Source organism: Tremella mesenterica, assembly GCF_000271645.1.
Source record: "Tremella mesenterica DSM 1558 unplaced genomic scaffold TREMEscaffold_11, whole genome shotgun sequence".
NCBI classification, from domain to species: domain Eukaryota; kingdom Fungi; phylum Basidiomycota; class Tremellomycetes; order Tremellales; family Tremellaceae; genus Tremella; species Tremella mesenterica.
The window spans coordinates 213,446-232,668 of NW_006711235.1; the positions used below are offsets into that span (position 1 = coordinate 213,446).

A 19,223-nucleotide genomic window follows, 5' to 3' on the forward strand; every position below is an offset into this window, starting at 1 on the left:
CTGAAGAAAAGATACTATGTAAAGAAGATGTAGGGTTTAAATAGTATACAGAGGCTTCCAGAAGGCTGTCACGGGGGGGGGGTTAATCCCCAGAGAGTAGGCAAGGTGACTGGAATGGGGCTGTAACCCAATACTTGTCTCTGGCTCGTAGAGCTTGAGGAGTATACAGAGGGTGACAAGGGACTGAGGGGACTTAGGGGACCGCAAGATGTCAGGCTGGGACTAACTGGATTGACACGTTGAGAATGAGGCTCTCCAGCTGGGTCCAAGAGGGGCGTTTTGAACTGTGCCACTCCGGAGTGGCACATGTTACGTGACCTACATGTTACGTGACCTACGGAAGTTGTGACACTTCAGAGCCTCATGGGGTCAGCATGACCAATGGGAGACCTGTGCCTCTTTGGAGCATCATGGTTTCTTGACTATGACCCACCAAAGAATCATTCTGAACCAACAACCACTGATCTAGACAATTGCAAAGCTCCAGAGAAGGATGTTGGAGGTGGTGAGAGGATACTAGAACAATTTGTCTGTCAGATTTGACCAGGCATGGTGTGAGAAAGTGCCCCAGAGTCCTTATCAAGAGGTCAAATAAGTGGAGAACCATGCATCACTGGCCTCTTCCTCCCGCAGAATATCATGCAGTATATCTTCAGTTACTTTGCCACGCAATGACAACTGGGTTTGTGTGTTATGGGTTTGGTCAGGACCAGTTCTTCTGTGGATCACGGATCTTCCGACAGTCTTGCTAACCCTCATGCTGCTTCGAAGCGTCACGGCTTCCGTCCGTCACCTAACAGAATGTCTCCGGCTGGGTCCTTAACAATGATCTAATGGCGATTCGGCGGTCGCAGGCCGATTCCACCGGCTAACATTATAGGGAAACTCAACATCTACCGAACAGGTGTTGAGTATGGAGCCTTTTATGGGGGTCAGTATTACGCAGGACCCTCACTGCATTCATGACACTGCTCTACTCTGAATGTACAGCCCGTAGAAGCAAGACCAACTGTCCACTTTCTACTCTCTGACAATGTGAATTCACATGAATTTTCCCTTTCTTACGATATTCTCACGCCGATTGCGGAGCTTGTAATCATGCGTCTCCTCCCCCAGAGTGATACGACGAACCGGGGATACAATCGAGTGGATACCCGGACCCGACAAGGGATCGTTAGTGCTGCGTTTCAAGTTTTCGGAGCTCCGAGAGGCAGTGTGGATTTCACACGCCCTCCCTTCAGGTGAAACGGAAGTTGAAACCCTACATGATCATATAAACTTACAGTCTAGCCATATCATTCTCTTCCACCCGCTTTTAGTATTGAAGCTTCAACAGCAGTACACAAATCTCTTCTGCATCATCCTGTACCAAACATCAGTGAACATGAGTGCAATTCGCAATGGGCGGTCGTCGACACCTCTCAAACGTCCGGTCGGACCTAGATCCCAATCTGCAGACACCGCCGTGAAAACCCAGTATGGTGAGTTGGTTGCTTCAACAAGAGGTACTTCGGATACCAGCCCACACCATCAAGTGCATAGCTCCCTCAGAGGGCTCTACAGGACCCAGTTCCCATCGGTGCCTTTGAGCTCTAATGTCAACTTCCAGAATGTTGAGGCCGTTGGTTCACACCTCGGTCCCCAGGAGGAAACTTCAATTGTGTTAACCCCTTTACAATCAGATCCTTCCTCCTCTCAAGTCCGGGAAGAGGGTGTGATATCAGAGAGCAGTCCACAACCGAGCATAGAGGGGACTCCAAGACCGCGTGTTAGCTCATTTCCAACCACGCCAACGGGCAGAAGCGCCGAGATTGATAATTGGAAGCCAAGTCTGCAAGATGAACCAAGAGGTTTGAACTTCCTTTCGACCAATCAACACCCGTCAAATATATTCCCCACCTTCGCGGTCGATCAAGTTGTAGAAGATTTCTCATCCGACAGCGATGGGTCACTGTTTGATGTGGGAGATACACCCAGCATTTTGTACCCGCTCATACCCAATCGACGAACATCAAGTGTGCGGCGCAACCGGGACCCAAAGCCAGTGCATAACCGCATTGAGACCGATAGCGAGGCGGAGCACTCCTCGGGCTCAGGTTCAACATCATCAGGCCGTTCCCTTCGGGTCCCCCCAGTACTCCGCACTGCTTTTAGGTCAATGAGCTCCATTCCAAAAGCTATGGTCAACATGAGGTCTCGCAAAGGAGGGAGCCAAATCCCTCCTGACGGCAAGAAATCAATGCCGACAAACACCCCTCCCAATTCAGATTGGGATGACGATGGGCTTGAAGAATCTTACACCAGCCAAATCGCGGCAAACGTAAATCCTTTTGAGGAGAAACATCACCAAACAGGGATCAAAAATGAAGTGAGTTTAGGAACATACAAATACAAAGTGTCCAAGGTTGCCACACCGCTCAACGATACCGACCTTCCCCAAGATGCTTCTCGTTCACTGTCTGCGCCTCGCGCATCTGCCACAGCAGGAGGAGACAAACACAATGGAATAGCTCATGGATATCCTGGTTCAGAGGAAGACCAAAAAGGCCATGCTGCCACTCACACGGATGACATGACTGACCTCGCGACGCTCCCTATTCAAAATGATGAGTCTGATGGTCCAGTCACTACTTCAAGTCATGGGGACCCAATTTCAGCTGTTACCAATCCCGACTGGAGACGAGCGAACAATCTGGCTCCACTGACCCGGGACTACCTGGATGCTCTACAGAAGAGAAACACAAGCTTGACAGAGTTCAGACACAACTGAGAGCCACCAAGCCACTGAGCGTGCCACTCTGATAGACAAGGGGTTGAGCTGTTGGGCGGCAGACGGCAATTCGTGACGTGCAGGAGAACCGTGTGGATCCTTCTATCACATTCTACTCTCTCTTCTCTTCTTCTACCAGGTTCCATCCTTATTCAGCTTCTAGGTCGAGAGTAGATACGTGCCCTCGTAGATAGTATCATGCAGCATTATATCCGGCAATTACCTTCCTACGTTACATAAGAGGTGTGTGCTAGTCCTGTCCGGTACACATCTCACAACACTTCAAAGTGTCAAGAGTCTGGTCCTGACACATCAAAGCTCCCTTCCCCTTCAAAGTGTCACACTTTCCAGTCCCTGACCCTCAGAAGAATCCAATTCTACCCTTCTACAACAAGCAGTAGAACATCAAAGATTCAGCAAGACTCTGCAAGACCAGGTAAGGACTGTCCATATCTAAGTAGCCTTACAAAAAAAAACATGGATTGATGTAGCTGCACTGGTCAAGACTCTGCTGCTCTGCCAGCCACCTACACACTCCGACATTGCCTACTCACTGTGTCAGATGAATATCTTTGACTGCGCAGGGACAGCAGTATCAGCAAACAAGGGGTCAGGGAGAGTGTGCAAAATCAGGACTAAATCATTCACTGGTCACATTTTCCACGCCAAGATGTTATTGTTACATAGGTGCGGTACGGGAAGACATGCCACTTTGACGGGCCATGGGTTACCCGTGCCAGACCAAAGATGTGACCCATGGAAGAAAGACAATCACTATGTCAGAAAGGCTTGCAGGTCCAAAATGATTTTACAGCTGTAACAAGATGGTCTTCATCTGTTCTGTATCAAAAGAGAAGGGAGTAGCTTATCAGACGCTGATGCTTTCCACCACACAAGATGAAGGTTCCTGCAGCAATTTTTGTCCTCCTAGGTATGTATTCACCAGATTTCTTGCTGAAGTCTCCTTCTAATGGCTTTCAAGTGTCATAAGCTCCATCTACAGTCAGTCTTGACCAGTGATGTTTGAGAAACTTCAAATCTTCTGAGCGGCATAACCCAGAAGATGTGACTCTTCAGAGAGTCATGATTCTGACCTGTGCAGCTTTAAAGTGGCATGTCTTCCGTAAGGCACCTAACATATATAATCAGCCTGTGGTAGAATGTGGGCTTTGTCAAATGTGTGGCATGAGGCGGAACACACCAGGCCTAGTGTCACGGACGGGGTCCAATCCCCAGAGGGTAGGCAAGGTGACTGGAATGGGGCTGTAACCCAATACTTGTCTCTGGCTCGTAGAGCTTGAGGAGTATACAGAGGGTGACAAGGGACTGAGGGGACTGAGGGGACTGAGGGGACTGCAAGATGTCAGGCTGGGACTGACTGCATTGACACAAGATCCATGGGTGGGGAACAACCTGTTTGGAGGGGGTATTTATCCCCATCAAGCGGGTTGCTCAACATGTCTACGGAATAAACTAGAAAGCGCAAACATGGGAAAGATTGCTCAGCAAGCAGACTGAATTACTACTTTTGGAAAGTGGAGGCAGGCACTGAATGTTCCGGACTATGGATGATTGCTCACCAATCAGCCAGAGTTACTATGTTGGGAAGGTGGAGGCAGGCACAGAATGTTCCAGAGTGTGGAGGCTTGATAAGCAAGTGGAGGTAAAGGTGGAGGCAATGGTGGAAGGTTCCAGCATGTGGAGGTGGAGGTGGAGGTATTCGGGGGTATGTGTTTCAAGTGTCTGATTGCGCAAAAGCACTTTGACAAGTGGCACATAGGTGCTGTATGACACCTAGAGGCTCAACTGAAAGTAGGTTATATTTCCTTTGTCAAACTGTGTCACCAGCTCACCCTAGCTCTTGTCCACATGCGTCCATGAAGGCGATCTGTGCACAAAGGCCATGCTAGAATGTGCATGCTGTAAGGGTTCATGTACACCTTGGCCGGTATCTCATTTTGACCACCTTCAAACATCATCACAGTCAACTGTTCTTATTACATTTTCTTCGTCATCCCATAAATTATCCTACTCAAAACCATGAAAGAGTCTGCTCTACTTGCTACACTTGCAGACTGTCACAAAAGTACCCGACCAAACCGCCCCAACTTCTTGGAAATTGCTCAACAACACCAGATCAATCGCCGTACCCTTTGGCGCAACTATGATTCCTCCTTGCAATCTCAGCTTGTCTCCAATGACCACCAGGCTCTTCTCACAGAAGCCCAAGAACAGGTGCTACTAGAGCATGTGGAAAGCTTGGGCAAAATACACCTTTATCCAACACCAGCAATCCTCCGGAACATGGCTGCCAAGATCATTAGTCACAGACCAAGTGCTAGTTGGGGTAGGAAGTTCATCAAGAAGCGTGAAGGGAGGGTAAAGTGTATGGTCATTGGAGGAATGGAGGCTTCCCATCATACTGCAGAGTACAGGCCAGCGTTGGAGGATTATTTTGACTAGGTGAGTCTACTACATTCACCCATCATTATCTTTGAAGCGGCTGACGATGTTCAGTTGGAATCTAGGTGTGATGATCTTAACATTGAGCTGACTGCTGTATACAATATGGAGGAGAAGGGATTTATGATGGGAAGGCCAAACAAGCAGCACAGAGTTGTGCCAGTGGAGGAGGCAAATAGGGAAGGGGGACCACTGTCCCAGGTGGATTGAAGTCAAGAGTGGGTTAGTCTCATTGCTTGCGTTTGTGCCAATGGTACTGCTCTCAATCCAGCCGTTATCTTTCAGGGAATGGATGTGGGAGAGGACTGGATGTTGGAAGTATCAAAGGAAGGAACATATCGGGTCACAGTGTCAGAGAAGGGATGGACTTTGCAAGAGATAGGACTTAGATGGCTGGAGGACGTCTTTCATCCAGCAACACAAGCCAGGCCGGGTCAACAATGACGACTACTCGTCATCACGTGTTCTTCGGATGAACCACTTTCCCGGACGTTCTCAAGATACCTTTATGATTGCTAAGAACATGCATAACATAGATCACTGTCAATATCTTGACCAACAACTTCACACAGAGGTAGACGGACCTGGGGTGCAGTCCCGAGCCAAGTTTTGCTCCCTCTGAGGTTGTTTCTTCCGTGCGGCATTTCTTTTTCTTTGTTTTGCCTCTTCCTCCTCTGCTTTCCGGATCGCAAGTTCCTCTGCATGTTCTTCTTGGTACCGAGGGTCAAACAACTGACCGTTTGTATACGTCTGACGCTTGCGACTTCCCCTAGCTACCTGGTCCAACTTCCTAGTCTCCCGCTCTCCATCCAACTCCATCCTGAGTAACGCTGTCTCTGCAAGTGAACATTCCTGCGCCTTTTCCGACCTCAGCAATGCTTTTGTTGGGCTAAGCTTCCCTTGTCGAACAAGGCAATCATTCTCACGTAAGATGCGGATGTTGTAAGGTGTCAGGGGATCTTCTAGACGGTCTCGGGGAGGGGGTGTGGTTGGTTTTTCCTCATCCAAAGCTTGCATCATTTCCTGATCTAGGGGCCAAAGTCCTGCCTTCCTCCATGCTCCTCGCATCTGTCGTGCAGTTGCTGTAGCCCTCCACGCTTTCTGGTGCCAGCCCCAGAATAAACCTTTATTGACATGTGTGACGGACGATCCAACCATGAACGTTTGAATATTTTCAACATATGCCCGCTTCATGTTGCCAAAGAAATCGACATTGAGTGGCTGAAATTTATCGCTGAGGTTAGCAGGGAAGGTGATGCAGACAATATTGCGAGCCCAGCAGGCTTCTAAAAACTCAACTTTGACATGTGGTTCCACTCCATCCAGAAAGAGGAGCCGTCTCTGACCATTCTTTGCTTGGTCCTTCATGTATCGGTCAAAGGACTCTTCAAGACAAACCAACATCATATGACTGTTGTTCCACCCGGAATTAGTGACACCAGCGACTTGATGGACGTCTTCTTCTCTAACTGCTGTCCAACTCTCTTGAAGATGTGTACCTTGATAGAGGATAAGGGGAGGAACAGGAGCAGAATTGATCCCAATACAAGCCACAGAGGTGATGTGTTCATTTGCTGAGGGAGCAGCTTGACCATTCTGTGGATGATCTAGAGGAGCAATGTGCCGAGTCTTATGAGTGTCTGAGAGAGTGAAAGGGGACTCGTCCATGTTGAATATGCAGGAGCGGGGATAGAGACCAGAATTGTAAACTGCTTTGACCTGCAACATGAAAGCAACTGCAAATCATTGTGCAAGGTACTTAAAAGACTATAACACGCTTTTCGAACCTCTGGCTTGTCTGCTTTGAGACGTCTGAGCTCCTTGCAGGTGAAGAAACAAGAGGACAAGGTGTGGCGATGTTGATCAACAAAGTGGGAGACCCAATTGAGGCCTACCTGCTCACCACAAATAGCTTCAGCAAGCCTTCTCACATGGCGAGGGGTGAGGAGGGTTCCGCGGTTTGCATACTCATTGATTTTGAGAATGAGCTGTTCTTCTTGCTGCACTGTGAGACGGCGAGGTGCGTTGATGGGGTGAGGCAAATGTCCTGCATGATGTCGGTCATATAGAGTTGATCTTGCAATATTGAAACGATCTACTACCTTTTGGTAGCTCTCTGTCACCACCCTGTCCCTAACAGACCTCTGAGATCAGAGACAGGAGGACTGCAATGGTTTACTAGGCAGGGACTACGACGATATAGATGTAGTCTGTGAACCTGTGATGTGGTCAGACGACTAAGATGGCTTGCGAAGGATCCGGGCAAGTCGAGATGGTGATAAGGGGTATTGTGATGACGATAAGAGAGGTTGTGATGTAGGGGAAGACGTTGGTAAGCAAAATGAGGTCTAGATTGTGTGTGGCAAACAATATATTGATCCTTGAGAAGAAAGACAAACGCAAAGTAGATGCGCTGTTTATATAGTCTACATACGTCCTTGATCCATATCCTCCATTGCACACCAAGACTGAGAATACAGATATTCTCAGTGGTAATACATGTATCTTCAGCAAGGATAGACATATTCTCATGGATAATCTACCTATTCCCATGTATTATCATGTATTCTCACCTATCCCTATATATTCTCAATGAGAATAACCATATTATCATATATTATCATGGATAATACATGTATCTTCATACTGATATGTAGATTCTCACTGAGCATAGTCATACTATGACGTGTATTTTGCGTGTCATGGAGGGGATTTACCCGTCCGTGACACTCTCGGAGGTGTGCTGATCTTTGTATGTGCAAGCCAGAGCAATAGGATCATCCATGATGAAGTAGTATGAAAGAAAGTATTTACTCAGGAGTGGCATGACAGTGGAAAGTTTTGTCCGGGAAGGTGGTTCATCCGAGGAACACGTGATGACGAGTACTCATCTTAGATGGACATTCAAGGCATACCGACTATGACTTTATCAACCGGTATGATTCCCTTTGGATTGACCTCCTCATTCTTTCACCACATTCAACTCATTGTCTTCAACCTCTTGACATTGATCTCTTCTGACCTCTTTCCACCCACTATACAATCATCATTACCAAACACTCCCAGATTGCTGAGGGTCAACTCTTCATGAACAAACCACGCTTCTTCAGTAGTTTCATTGAAGCATGGTAACAGACCATTCATGATGGGAGCATGTCACAAACATAGATTCTTCTTCTCCACTGACTGACGGTGGACAAACCTTGGCTAACTATGTTGTTGTGGGGTGTCGTGATCTCACTGAGACAGGGTACTTGTTGGGGAACTACAGATAACTACACCGTAGTATGTTGGTGGTAAACAATAAGAGTATTGTCGATGAACTGCGGCTGACTTCGCCGTGGTGTGTTGAACTGCTGAATGGTAGCTCTCCTTAACTCCAAGGTTGTAGCTACTGAATATATCTCTAGCTACTGAATATATCTCTTGCTACTGACAACAATCAGGGATTGCTGAAGAAGTTCACCAATCTGTAAACTATCTATACTTCTCCTTGCTTCTCATAGAATGTCCCTCAACTCCTGCACAGCCTCACGCTTAGTCCTCTTCACTCAACGTTGCTGTACCTTGCCATAACCCCAATGTCCTAACTTTTCCGTACTTTGTCTAACTTCCTCCACCCTACTCTGTATCCCTCGGTATCCTTCTCCTAACTTCACCGTAGTTCTCCGCCAGGCGGGGTTGCCGTGACTAATAATCCTTAGCTTCTCGTAATTTTGTCGTAGTTGGTCTCAGTGGTTTGGGGTGGTGGTGGTTGGTGATGGATAGTGGTTCGGTGATGGTGAAAGGAGGGTTGGTGATTGTAGTTGTCAGGGATGTTATGACATAGTTTGTGACAGTGACATTGTCCTTTTCCCATGAAACAATGTTCCTTTGGACATCACTCTGCCATCAATAATCCCGTTCTCATGGATTTCAACACCCACAAGGGTATTTGCACACTAACTTCGTCAAGCACAAAGTTAGTCATGTAGGAAGTTAGGGATGTACAAAGTTAGGAGGATATGAAGTCAGGAGGATATGAAGTCAGGAGGATATAAAGTTAGGATGATACATAGTTGGGGAGGTACGAACTTTGTTGGGGACAATTCACAAGGTACGAAGCTCGGGGCTTTGGGTTGAACGAAGTTCTGAGTAGGCAAAGTTGGGGAGGGACGAAGTACTTAGGGGCCGAAGTTCCCATAGATCTTTGACAATCTCTGATTGTCGTCTTAGTGATAGCAATTGGTAAAGCACAAAGTTATTACACCCAGGAGTTAGTGTCCCCTACCCATATCTCAAAGAACAAGACTGTTGAAAGTCATAGCCCACAAAGTTATAGGCCGTCGGTCCTGAGAAGCCAATGAAGCATCAAGCCTGTGATAGTTTGCATACAAATAAAGTGTTTGAACATAGTCATCATAGCATGTCAACTATTATGCAACTGTCATTGATGTCTCTTATGTTACGGGGTCACAAGGACTCAAAACAGATCCATCAAACTTGATGGATTAGGATAGAGAAGAGTGGGATTTGGAGTCAGTGCTGCAATTAGGTAGCTGGGGACAGGTTTTCCCTTTTGAAATTTCCCCACTGGGTTTGCTCAAAACAGTTTTTCACCTGTCCAAGTATGTACATAGACGCTTGCAGCTGGAGGGACAGAGACACAGATACTTGCAGATAGTATATAGTACAATCAGCAACGTACCAACTTTAGTAATCCTTCAATATCATTCTTGGCTACATTGATTGCAGAGGAGACATGATCCATCACATTGCGGCACAGACTCCTAGATTTCTACGAGAGTTCCATACAGTTCCACCCAACCTGCAACCTAGTCATTGTGTTTTTTATTATGGTGGCTCATCCGGAAGTTGATCATACCTCCGACACATCCTGAAGTTTGAGAACATGTTGTTTACTTCTTTCATACCTTTCATCCAAACACAATACAGACCTGTACGGATCCATTGAAGGCTGCAGTGGAGAGGTATCAGTCACAGCAAACTCTGTCCCCATCCAAACTCAACAGCCTGAGGAAGATTGCTTGTGACTTTGGTGTCAAACAGTCCACACTCCACTATCAAGTCTCCTGTCATGGATCAAGCTATCAAGAGTCACAACAGCATCTCCAGGCTCTCACACCAGAGGAGGAGATGTGTATTGTTGACTACATCCACAGTTCAGCACAAACCGGACATCCCCCCTCTCCTGGACTCATCCAAGAACTTGCCAGTCACCTCCCTCATAGTCTTCTTTCATTGTCCTCTATTCCTAGTGATGTTCCAGTCACACCTCTTAGTGTAAATTGGCTCGATAAATTGAAGAATTGACACCCTACGGTCCAGACTGCATGGTCCCAACAGAGTGATGCTCCTCGAATTAGCAGATGTGAACACACCTTGATCAAAACATGGCTTGAGGAGATGTCAACCATCATTGACAGAACATAAGTACTCTCTGCGGAACATCTACAACCTGGATCAGACTGTTTACAGTATGGGAACAACTCTATCATCACAAGTGATGACTGAAGCAGACAAGGGATGAAGTTTAAGGGGGAAAGTTGTCACGACCCTGCAAGTCCTTGGGTTGTGCCCCTTGGACCCTGAGAATTCAGGGACATCACCAGGCGAGATAGGTGAGATAGGTGAGATGCCAGGCGAGATAGGTGAGAAACCAGGCGAGATAGGTGAGATACCTGGCGAGATAGGTGAGATGTAAAGCGAGATAGGCAAGACTTGAGGTGGGATAGACGAGATATCAGGCGAGACAGAGCGAGAAGCAAGGCGAGACAGGTGAGATCTCTGGTGAGATCAGCGAGACATGGAGCGAGACGATTTGCGAGTAAGAGCTCACTAAAAACTATAAATACTGGTCATAGTCTTCTTGTAGTCTATCCTTCTTCAAGGATCAATATATTATTTGCCACTCGTAAAAGACCTCTTCTTGACAAACAACTTACATCCGACACATCCCTCATCAACATCACCCCTGTCAACACCATCACACACACTCTTATCGTCATCTCGACCTGCCCGGATCCTTCGCAAGTCACTTTAGCCGTCCGACCACATCACGAGTCTACGGACAACATACTAACCGTCGTTGTCCAAGCTAACTAAACAGTTATAGTCCACCTGTCTCTGATCTATTGAGGTCAGCCAGGGACAGGTCCGTGACAAAAGTTGTAAAGTAGCGGAAAGGTAGACAGGAGTGGGTATTGGCGTTGGGATGTGTATCTGCTGCCGGAACCGGTCTTCCTCCTATCATAATCTTCAAGGGAAAGAGGGATTTCAAGCTTCGATGGCTCCCAAGAGACCGAAACATTGATGGATGGCAGTGGAAGACTAGTCTCAGTGGTTATTCCAGCCGCGACTTGGCGTATCATTGGCTCCAGTCCCACTTTCAGCCCCTCACAGTTCCCTTAGATCCTACCACCTGCCAACTCCTTATATTGGATGGTCACGGAAGCCAGGTGAAAGCAGACTTCATTGCCTATTGTGTTGAACATGTGATTGACATCATGGTCCTACCGGCACATTCATCTCACATGACACAACCTCTTGACACTGGTATCTTCAGCCCTCTCAAACAACACTTGGCAAAGTATTCCGACATTGCAGCTTGCCACACTTCACAGCGGGTACAGTCAGGTGTAAAAAGTCATGCAAAACAATTTCATAGTAATTTGGCTGGGAGAATCCGTGCATGACATTGACTTGGTGATTTCTCAGTCAATATCCCCCCTACACTGCTCAAATTCAATCACAATGCTTGTATAACTACCCTGTACCATAATCTGTTTTTAGCTGAAGAGTTGTACTATCAAAAATCATCATGAGAGTGTCTAGAAAACAGTCCATTTTGGTATCAAAAAGCCGCTCTCCAGCCAAATTTGTGGAAAGGGCATCATCTTTCAACTGTGATGCTGAGAAAATTTCAGTCATGCATTGAGCTTTAAACTACATGAAACTGTTTTCCTTGGATGGGAGTATATACTCTATTAAGATAAGTATAGTCCATTTGGAGAAATGAGAAAAATACCTGTCTACAAAGTCAGACATCATGATTTCCCAGCCAAATTACTATGAAATTGATTTGCATGACTTTTTACACCTGACTGTAGCAAAGTCTAACTGGACAGCAGAACTAGTCAGTGCACAAGAAAAAGCAATGTCCAAGCCAGATATTCAGACAGGTTGGAGGAAGTCCGGCTTGCAAGTGTTCGGGACACGGCCAGAGATGTGCACCTCCAGAGCTGCACAGACCTGATTGTTCCCAGGCAGAGATGTACCGCTCTGGAGCTGAACACCCCCTTTAGCCATTCCCATTCAGAGAAACATCAATAACAAATCCTCCACGCCGTACAAGACAGTGTTGGTAACTTCAAAGGGCAAACTGCTCTACTAAGACAAGTGTAAGAGGTTACCATCAAAGTGCTGTTCATCATCACATGCTGTCACGACCCTGCAACCTCAGTCATGACATCAGGTTATAACCGGATTGCAATCATAGGGCTAATTGCAATATTGTGCCTTTTAGCGCAGTGGCATAAGATGTCACATGAATGGCCATTGTATGGCCTGGTGCTGGTTAACCAGGTCACAACAGAATATCACAATCAAACAGTAGGAGGTTTGATCCCTACCCAGAGCGCCTCATATTTGCTCTGCCACATTGGTGGGATGTGGCAGTGGTGGGTGAGGTCCGCCTTCAAAAGTTTCTCCCTCTGAGAATTGAACCCAAAGCGCTGTCAAACCATAATAGCTTTGGGTACTAAACCTGAAGGCCTCAAGGGACTACGGCCCTTGAAGGAGGGGCTCCGGTCACAACACTGCAACTTCAGTCGTGACATCAGGTTATAACTGGATCACAGTCATAGGGCTGATTGCAATTTTGTGCCTTTTAGGGCAGTGGCATAAGATGTCACATGCATGGCCAGTGTATAGCCTGGTGCTGGTTAATCAGGTCGTAACACATGCTGTATCTGGCAAGAAGGTCAGCCAATGTCTTGAATCAGGGGGAATTTTGATGATAATGTTTTGTAGGTGATTGTCACGAGTTGTCGTGACATGAGGAAGGTTATGTTGTTACCCAGTTAAGTTTAGTCACGGTTTGGTCACGGTTTAGGATGGATTGGGTATTTAGCCAGCGACCGGCGATTGTAGATATTGCCGGTTGATAGGCCTTTTCGTCGCAGTGGTTTAGATCACTGTTCCGAAGGGCACTGTTATATCGTCCCAATGCTGGTTAGTTGGTCTTGTGACAGTGATTGTTGCAGTGTTGTAGATTTCTAGTTGTTGGGCCAGACCACCATGACTCCAAGAGTCCAGAAGATGGTACCACAGGATATCTGTGCTGTGATTTATGTATGTGGAGAGCTTGGGGATCAGGAGAGTGAGAATGCTCTGGCCATGTCCGGACCCCTCTGGAGCTGCATGGTTTTCTGGCCGGGTCCAACAGAGGGGTTTTGAACCATGCAGCTCTGGAGGAGCACATCTCCGGCCATGTCCCTAACACAACCATTCAATCCCAATGTCATCCTTTGTCAAGTTAATACCCCGTCAACCCCTCCTCCACCATCTCGTCCATCCCTCTCTACACTACCCTCCATCACATCCAAAAACCCTGACTCTTATCGAGCAGTAAAGCAATTGGTGCAACACCAATAACCAACCAACTCAAAGAGGTCACATCATTGTTAGAATCCGCGAGCACAAAGATTTCATGGTTGGAACGGGAGAATGAGGAATTGTGGACTCTTGTCCACCCGGTGAAGTGCAAACAAGCAGGACCCACAGTCTCAAACATGGAACACACAATTTCACTACTCCGGGGGTCTTGGAGGAGCCCAGGGAGATGGAGGCAGCTACAAAACAAAGGAAGGGGAAGGCCAAAGGTCAGGGAGAGGAGGTGGAAGTGGCGGGGTCTGGATTGAGTAATAAGGGGAATGGAAAGGAGAAAGATGTACGGGAGGAGAGCTGTCACAAACCACGTTGTAACATCCCTAACAACTACCATCACCGACCCTCCTTTCACCATCACCGAACCACTATCAATCACCAACCACCACCTGAACCACTACCCATCACCAACCACCACCTGAACCACTGAGACCAACTATGACAAAGTTACGAGAACCGAGAAGGTATTTGTCACGATAACCCCGCCTAGCGGAGAACTACAGCAAAGATAGGAGAAGGGGACCAAGGGAGAGCAGAGCAAGGGAAGTTAGGCGAAGTTAGTCGAAGTGAGCGGAGTAGGGTACCGGGGATATGGCGAGGAACGGTGAAGTTGAGCGAGGAGGACTGAGCGCGAGGCTGTGCAAGAGTTGAGGGACCTTCTATGAGAAGAGAGGGGAGTATAGATAGTTTACAGATCACTGAACTTCTTCAGTGATCCTTGATTGTTGTCAGTAGCAAGAGATATATATATTCAGTAGCTACAACCATCTAGTTAGGGAGAGCTACCAACGAGCAGTTTGACGCACTACGGCGAAGTTAGCCGCAGCTCATTGACGATCACCTTATCATTTACCACTTGACGTATTACTATGGCGAAGTTAGCCGTAGTTCCCCGACGAGCACCCTGTCCTAGTGAGACATCGACGCCCCACTACAAGGTAGTTAGCCGAGGCTTGTCGACCGTCGGTCAGTAGCGGAAAAGAAGCGACGACCGTGACACATCTTCAGTCCGGCAAGGTCAGACCCATGACACTTCGGAGTGGCATGTCTTCCGTACGGTACCTACTGTAACAGTGTCTAACCCGCGGTGGGAGACTTCACCCTTGGACCCTTTGTTGGTACTGCATGCCTCAGTGCCAGCACGTGTTCATGATATGATATTCCAGTGTTCGAGGGGGTGAGGTATAGCACCGGTAGGTGATACGGGAGAGGATGGTCCCGTATTAGCAGTTGTTGTATCATGTCCTTCGGTGTGTAATTGTCGAGTTGTCGAGATTTTTATATTTCTATCCGATGGTGGCAAAAGCATGACAGAGGACGGCCTAGCTCTTGACAGGCGGAAAGCACTTGTCAAGCGAGATAGGAAATTAGGAGGTGCCAGTGTCAGACTGCGCACGAGTGCGCGAGCGGAGACTCTACGGGGGGCTCTGAGAAAACTCAAACTCTGCTTTGAGGGTGTAAGTTGAACTATTCTTACCTCGTGGCGTGGATCGTCCACATCTTGGTCATCTGTTGAGGCAGTACGAGTACCAGGATGCACATCTGATTTTTGGGCTCCTGAAGTTTGCACATCAGTTTCCTCTCTCTGACTTTCAAGTAGTGGTGGACTCAAGGGCCTTTCTTGAGAGAGAAGGGGCTCAGAGAGTAAAGATCTTTGTCTTACCTCTGTAGTATCATCAGATCCACGGGGAATAGGTGCTCCCAAGGAACCCTGAGAGCGATGATCATTAGAAGAAGGAAGAATTGACGTGGATGCACCCGTCAAATGTACTTCTTCCAATTCTGGTTTCACGGACTGTTTACCCTTCAAACGGCTTTTCGCACTTTCAACACCTTTTTTAACTCGTCGAGACTGCTGTCTCACAAGCCCAAGTAAACGTTGTGAACGCGTGGATGCACCGGCGGACGTCTTGGCCGCATTGAATTGAGAAGGATCGGTGTGTATTGACCGCCCGAAAGAAGTAGCTTGAACTTGTTCATCGATTGCACTAGAGCTACCCGCTACATTGGCACCGCTTAAATTAGAGTCTATTCCTGGTGCTGTTAGTTTGGTTGGAGGTTCTCTGCCAACGCCCTCCCACGATGACGTTTTTCCAAAAAGATCATCAAATAGGTCTTCGAGACTGGGATTGGAGGGAGGCGTTGGTTGCTCAGGTTGAGAATGAGACTGTGCCTCCGATTTACCTTCCTCATTTTGATCAACTAGATCTCTATCATTCTTCTCAAAGGAAGGAGAGCTCATGTCCAAAAACGAAGTCATCTGGTTGGGTACTTCATCTTCTTCGTCGGAACTTCGGCGGCTATTGTCCATCCTGTGAGGTGAGTGGTCAAGACCAAGTTCCAGGGATATGCGATTGCTTGTATACTGATCTTCCCCTGTCAGAGAGGTTGTGGAGTAAGTCTTCCTATGGTTCTTCCTATGTCTGATTGGAGTTGGCTGGTTGAGAAGTCCTCGAACCCGTTAGACCGATGAAAGGACAACGATCTCTCCTCTTCCTCCTCTCCGTGCGCTGTTTTCTTCTATCGGCCGAGGGCTATACGGGTACTTCCTCCTGTGAATCCCTTTGCATTCCCCTTTGGGACAACTGAAACGTTGCGGAGCAACCGAACGGCCATCGTCTCCATGCACGGCCTTCTTTCACTCCCGATTTTATCGGCCGTCGTATCTATGCTAGTGGTGGTAGAGTAGTCTCAATCGGGTAACAAGTATCGTTTTCGCACACTTTTCACATCCAATGGTTATACTAATCTACTGTTTTCAGTCAAGGATAGTCGGTAAACCCCTATATCACTATCATGTCATGTACCTACATATGTACAGTACTACACATACATTGAACGAGGAAAGTCCTATGAACGATGATTCTCGGCTCAACTGATGAACTCCTACTTACTTACTCTCTTCAACACTGATAAAGACATCTTTGACAATCCGGACCTTCAGCGGTTCTCCGAACTCTATGATGCCGTTCAGTACAGTTGGTGTGAGATAGTTCTTTGATTTTGACTGGCATGGAATGAGTGACCCTGTTTTGGGAACCATACTTCCATATGTTGCGTAGGCCAATATCAACGCGACTTTTCTGTTTGACCCGATATGAGGTCTACTTGTTGCCCTTTGGCTTGAATCACCTTGAATATATTCAACTGTACTATTACTACCCTCACCGAGAAAATGGGGGAGTCTCGTTGTTTCACTGCCCTGATCCCCATCCCTTCGGGTGACTGACTCCCCTTCTTTCCCTATCCATGACGACTGATGAACACGTTCACTCATACTATCGTCTCGTTCCAGAAACTCACGTTGACTATGTTCGTCATCCGCAGCCGCATAAAGAGACGATGAATCTGGATGGATTGATGATCTAGGAGATCCTCGTTCACTTTCGTCAAGCTCGTTAGTATCGACGCCCATTTAATTCTCTTTTCTAAGTTGGGTATGAAGAAAAAGTTCAACCTAGATGAGAAGAGTCAATATTCTTGAATCTTAAATATATTTTTCTTATTCATCTATCCTATTCCCACATTGAATAATGGTTCTCAAGGTTTACGTGAGTGTTTAACTTGGAGGGATCAAATGTCCGTTTCACCGAAAGAGGAAGAAAGGAAAGGAATTCTAGAATTCAGATTTATCCATTTGGGACATCTCATTTTCTCACGTTCTTCATTTCCTGTATATAGAATTGTTCGGTCGGAACATGGTCTTCGTCTTATGTATTAGCGTTAAAAATCTGAATTATGAGAATTAAGTCAGTAGATATGTATATTTTGGGAATCACAATTTCCGTATCCTCGTTCATGCCGAGTGGGATGAGGTGCGACTGACGTTAGTATCCACTGGTCAGTCTCAAAGAGATTCGGCGAGTACACCATGGTATAAGATGAGTACTTATCAGTTAGATCTGTGGGTGATGCACATTTGCATCCGTGGGTTTTATATTTTCTTGATTTTTTTTGGTGTTTCACATCGTATCCCCATAATCCCCATCTGTCGCGTGATCAACTCTCCTTCCAAAAACTCCATCTATCGTGTTTCCAACTCTCATTCGCAAATTTTCCTTTTTTCGAAACTTTAAAGGGTTACGAGGTATGCCGCGGTCCAGTGACACCTTCTTCCCGTGGCGACACGCTTTTCCTTCCTTCTATTTCACCTCTTCATCGGTCGCTCCTTCATCAACCAACTGAATCGTCCATCCCAAATATTGTATCGGTCAAGGGTGTGGGAGATGAATAACCAAGACGACTAAGCCTCAGGTTCATCCACTATCCAGACCCAATGTCCTCGACCGGTTTTAGGAGACGGTGGTGTATCTTCATGTTCTCTCCTTGGTTGACGACGTCGTTCCGGTTCCGGAGAAGAGGTTTGTTGACGCGGATGACGATGACGGTGAAAACGAGGCTGATCATGGTCTGGAGAATGATGACGACGCTGACGTTCGAGAGAAGGGGAACGGTGTCGTCGGTTGTGTCTATGATTATGACGTTTCACCTCGTTGGGTGGTCTGTAAGGTTCGGGATGGTGCGAAGGAGGGGGAAATGGAGGAGGACCAGGCGGAGGATGAGGAGGCGGAGGACCACGATGATGGTGTGGAGGACCAGAGGGTTCGTCGTGACCTTCCGGGCCTGGGAAATGGGGAGGAGGGAAATGAGACAGCGGAGGGAAAGGAGGACGTGCTCGATGAGAGAAGTCATGCCTGTGTCGACGGTGGATACCAGGATGATCGAAGAAGGGAGGTGGACCGTGAGGACGAAGATGATGATGATGAGGGTGGTAATCGTGACTCGGAGGTCCATGATGAGGCGAGAAACCCGGAGGAGGAGGAGGACCGAGTGGACTATGATGATGCGGTGATCCAGGTGGACCATAATGTCCATGATGTCCCCCAGGTCCAAATCCGTGATATCCGGGACCGAAGTGATGATAGTCACGATCATGATTATCCCCTTGATGGTAGTCGTGGTGACCACAGTTGTGACCGAAGAACGGATATCCACTTCCTACTCTTCCGAACCCTCCAAAACCTCCTCTTCCCCAATTCATACCACGTCTCCCCCAAGTCCAAGGATGTACACCATGTCCTTCCCACCACGGACCATCTTTCTCATGATTCCAATCTTCCCATACCTCCGAACCACTTTCACTCCTTTCGGACGAAGTCTCGCTAGTCGACACTTGATCTTCCTCAGGATAAGGGGTGACAAGACGAGTGTCTTCCAATTGTTCGGCGAGTTGTTCAACGGGTTGATCGTCGATAAGTTCATAACCTTCAGTATCTTTCGACATGATGTTTCGATTCGGTAAGAAGATTACACGGAGTATATA

General features: G+C 47.2%; 4 protein-coding genes across 4 annotated transcripts; 1 reads left to right on the forward strand and 3 right to left on the reverse strand.

Moving 5' to 3' along the window:
* Nucleotides 1–671: 671 nt before the first annotated feature.
* On the forward strand, nucleotides 672–2,770 carry TREMEDRAFT_64451 (uncharacterized protein; the record flags this gene model as incomplete). The annotated part of the gene is made up of 5 exons (XM_007006731.1): nucleotides 672–686; nucleotides 881–931; nucleotides 991–1,241; nucleotides 1,291–1,481; nucleotides 1,683–2,770. The coding sequence occupies 5 exons, from the start codon at nucleotides 672–674 to the stop codon at nucleotides 2,768–2,770; spliced, it is 1,596 nt and encodes a 531-aa protein (XP_007006793.1).
* Nucleotides 2,771–5,797: 3,027 nt separating this feature from the next.
* TREMEDRAFT_33656 (uncharacterized protein) lies at nucleotides 5,798–7,350 on the reverse strand (the record flags this gene model as incomplete). Its single annotated transcript, XM_007006605.1, has 2 exons — nucleotides 5,798–6,969; nucleotides 7,008–7,350. Coding segments are annotated over 2 exons (1,515 nt in total), but the record flags the coding sequence as incomplete, so codon positions are not given.
* Nucleotides 7,351–15,047: 7,697 nt separating this feature from the next.
* On the reverse strand, nucleotides 15,048–17,315 carry TREMEDRAFT_64453 (uncharacterized protein; the record flags this gene model as incomplete). Its single annotated transcript, XM_007006732.1, has 3 exons — nucleotides 15,048–16,323; nucleotides 16,795–17,032; nucleotides 17,204–17,315. The coding sequence occupies 3 exons, from the start codon at nucleotides 17,313–17,315 to the stop codon at nucleotides 15,048–15,050; spliced, it is 1,626 nt and encodes a 541-aa protein (XP_007006794.1).
* Nucleotides 17,316–18,143: 828 nt separating this feature from the next.
* Nucleotides 18,144–19,184, reverse strand: TREMEDRAFT_64454 (uncharacterized protein; the record flags this gene model as incomplete). Its single annotated transcript, XM_007006733.1, has 1 exon — nucleotides 18,144–19,184. The coding sequence occupies one exon, from the start codon at nucleotides 19,182–19,184 to the stop codon at nucleotides 18,144–18,146; it is 1,041 nt and encodes a 346-aa protein (XP_007006795.1).
* Nucleotides 19,185–19,223: the final 39 nt, after the last annotated feature.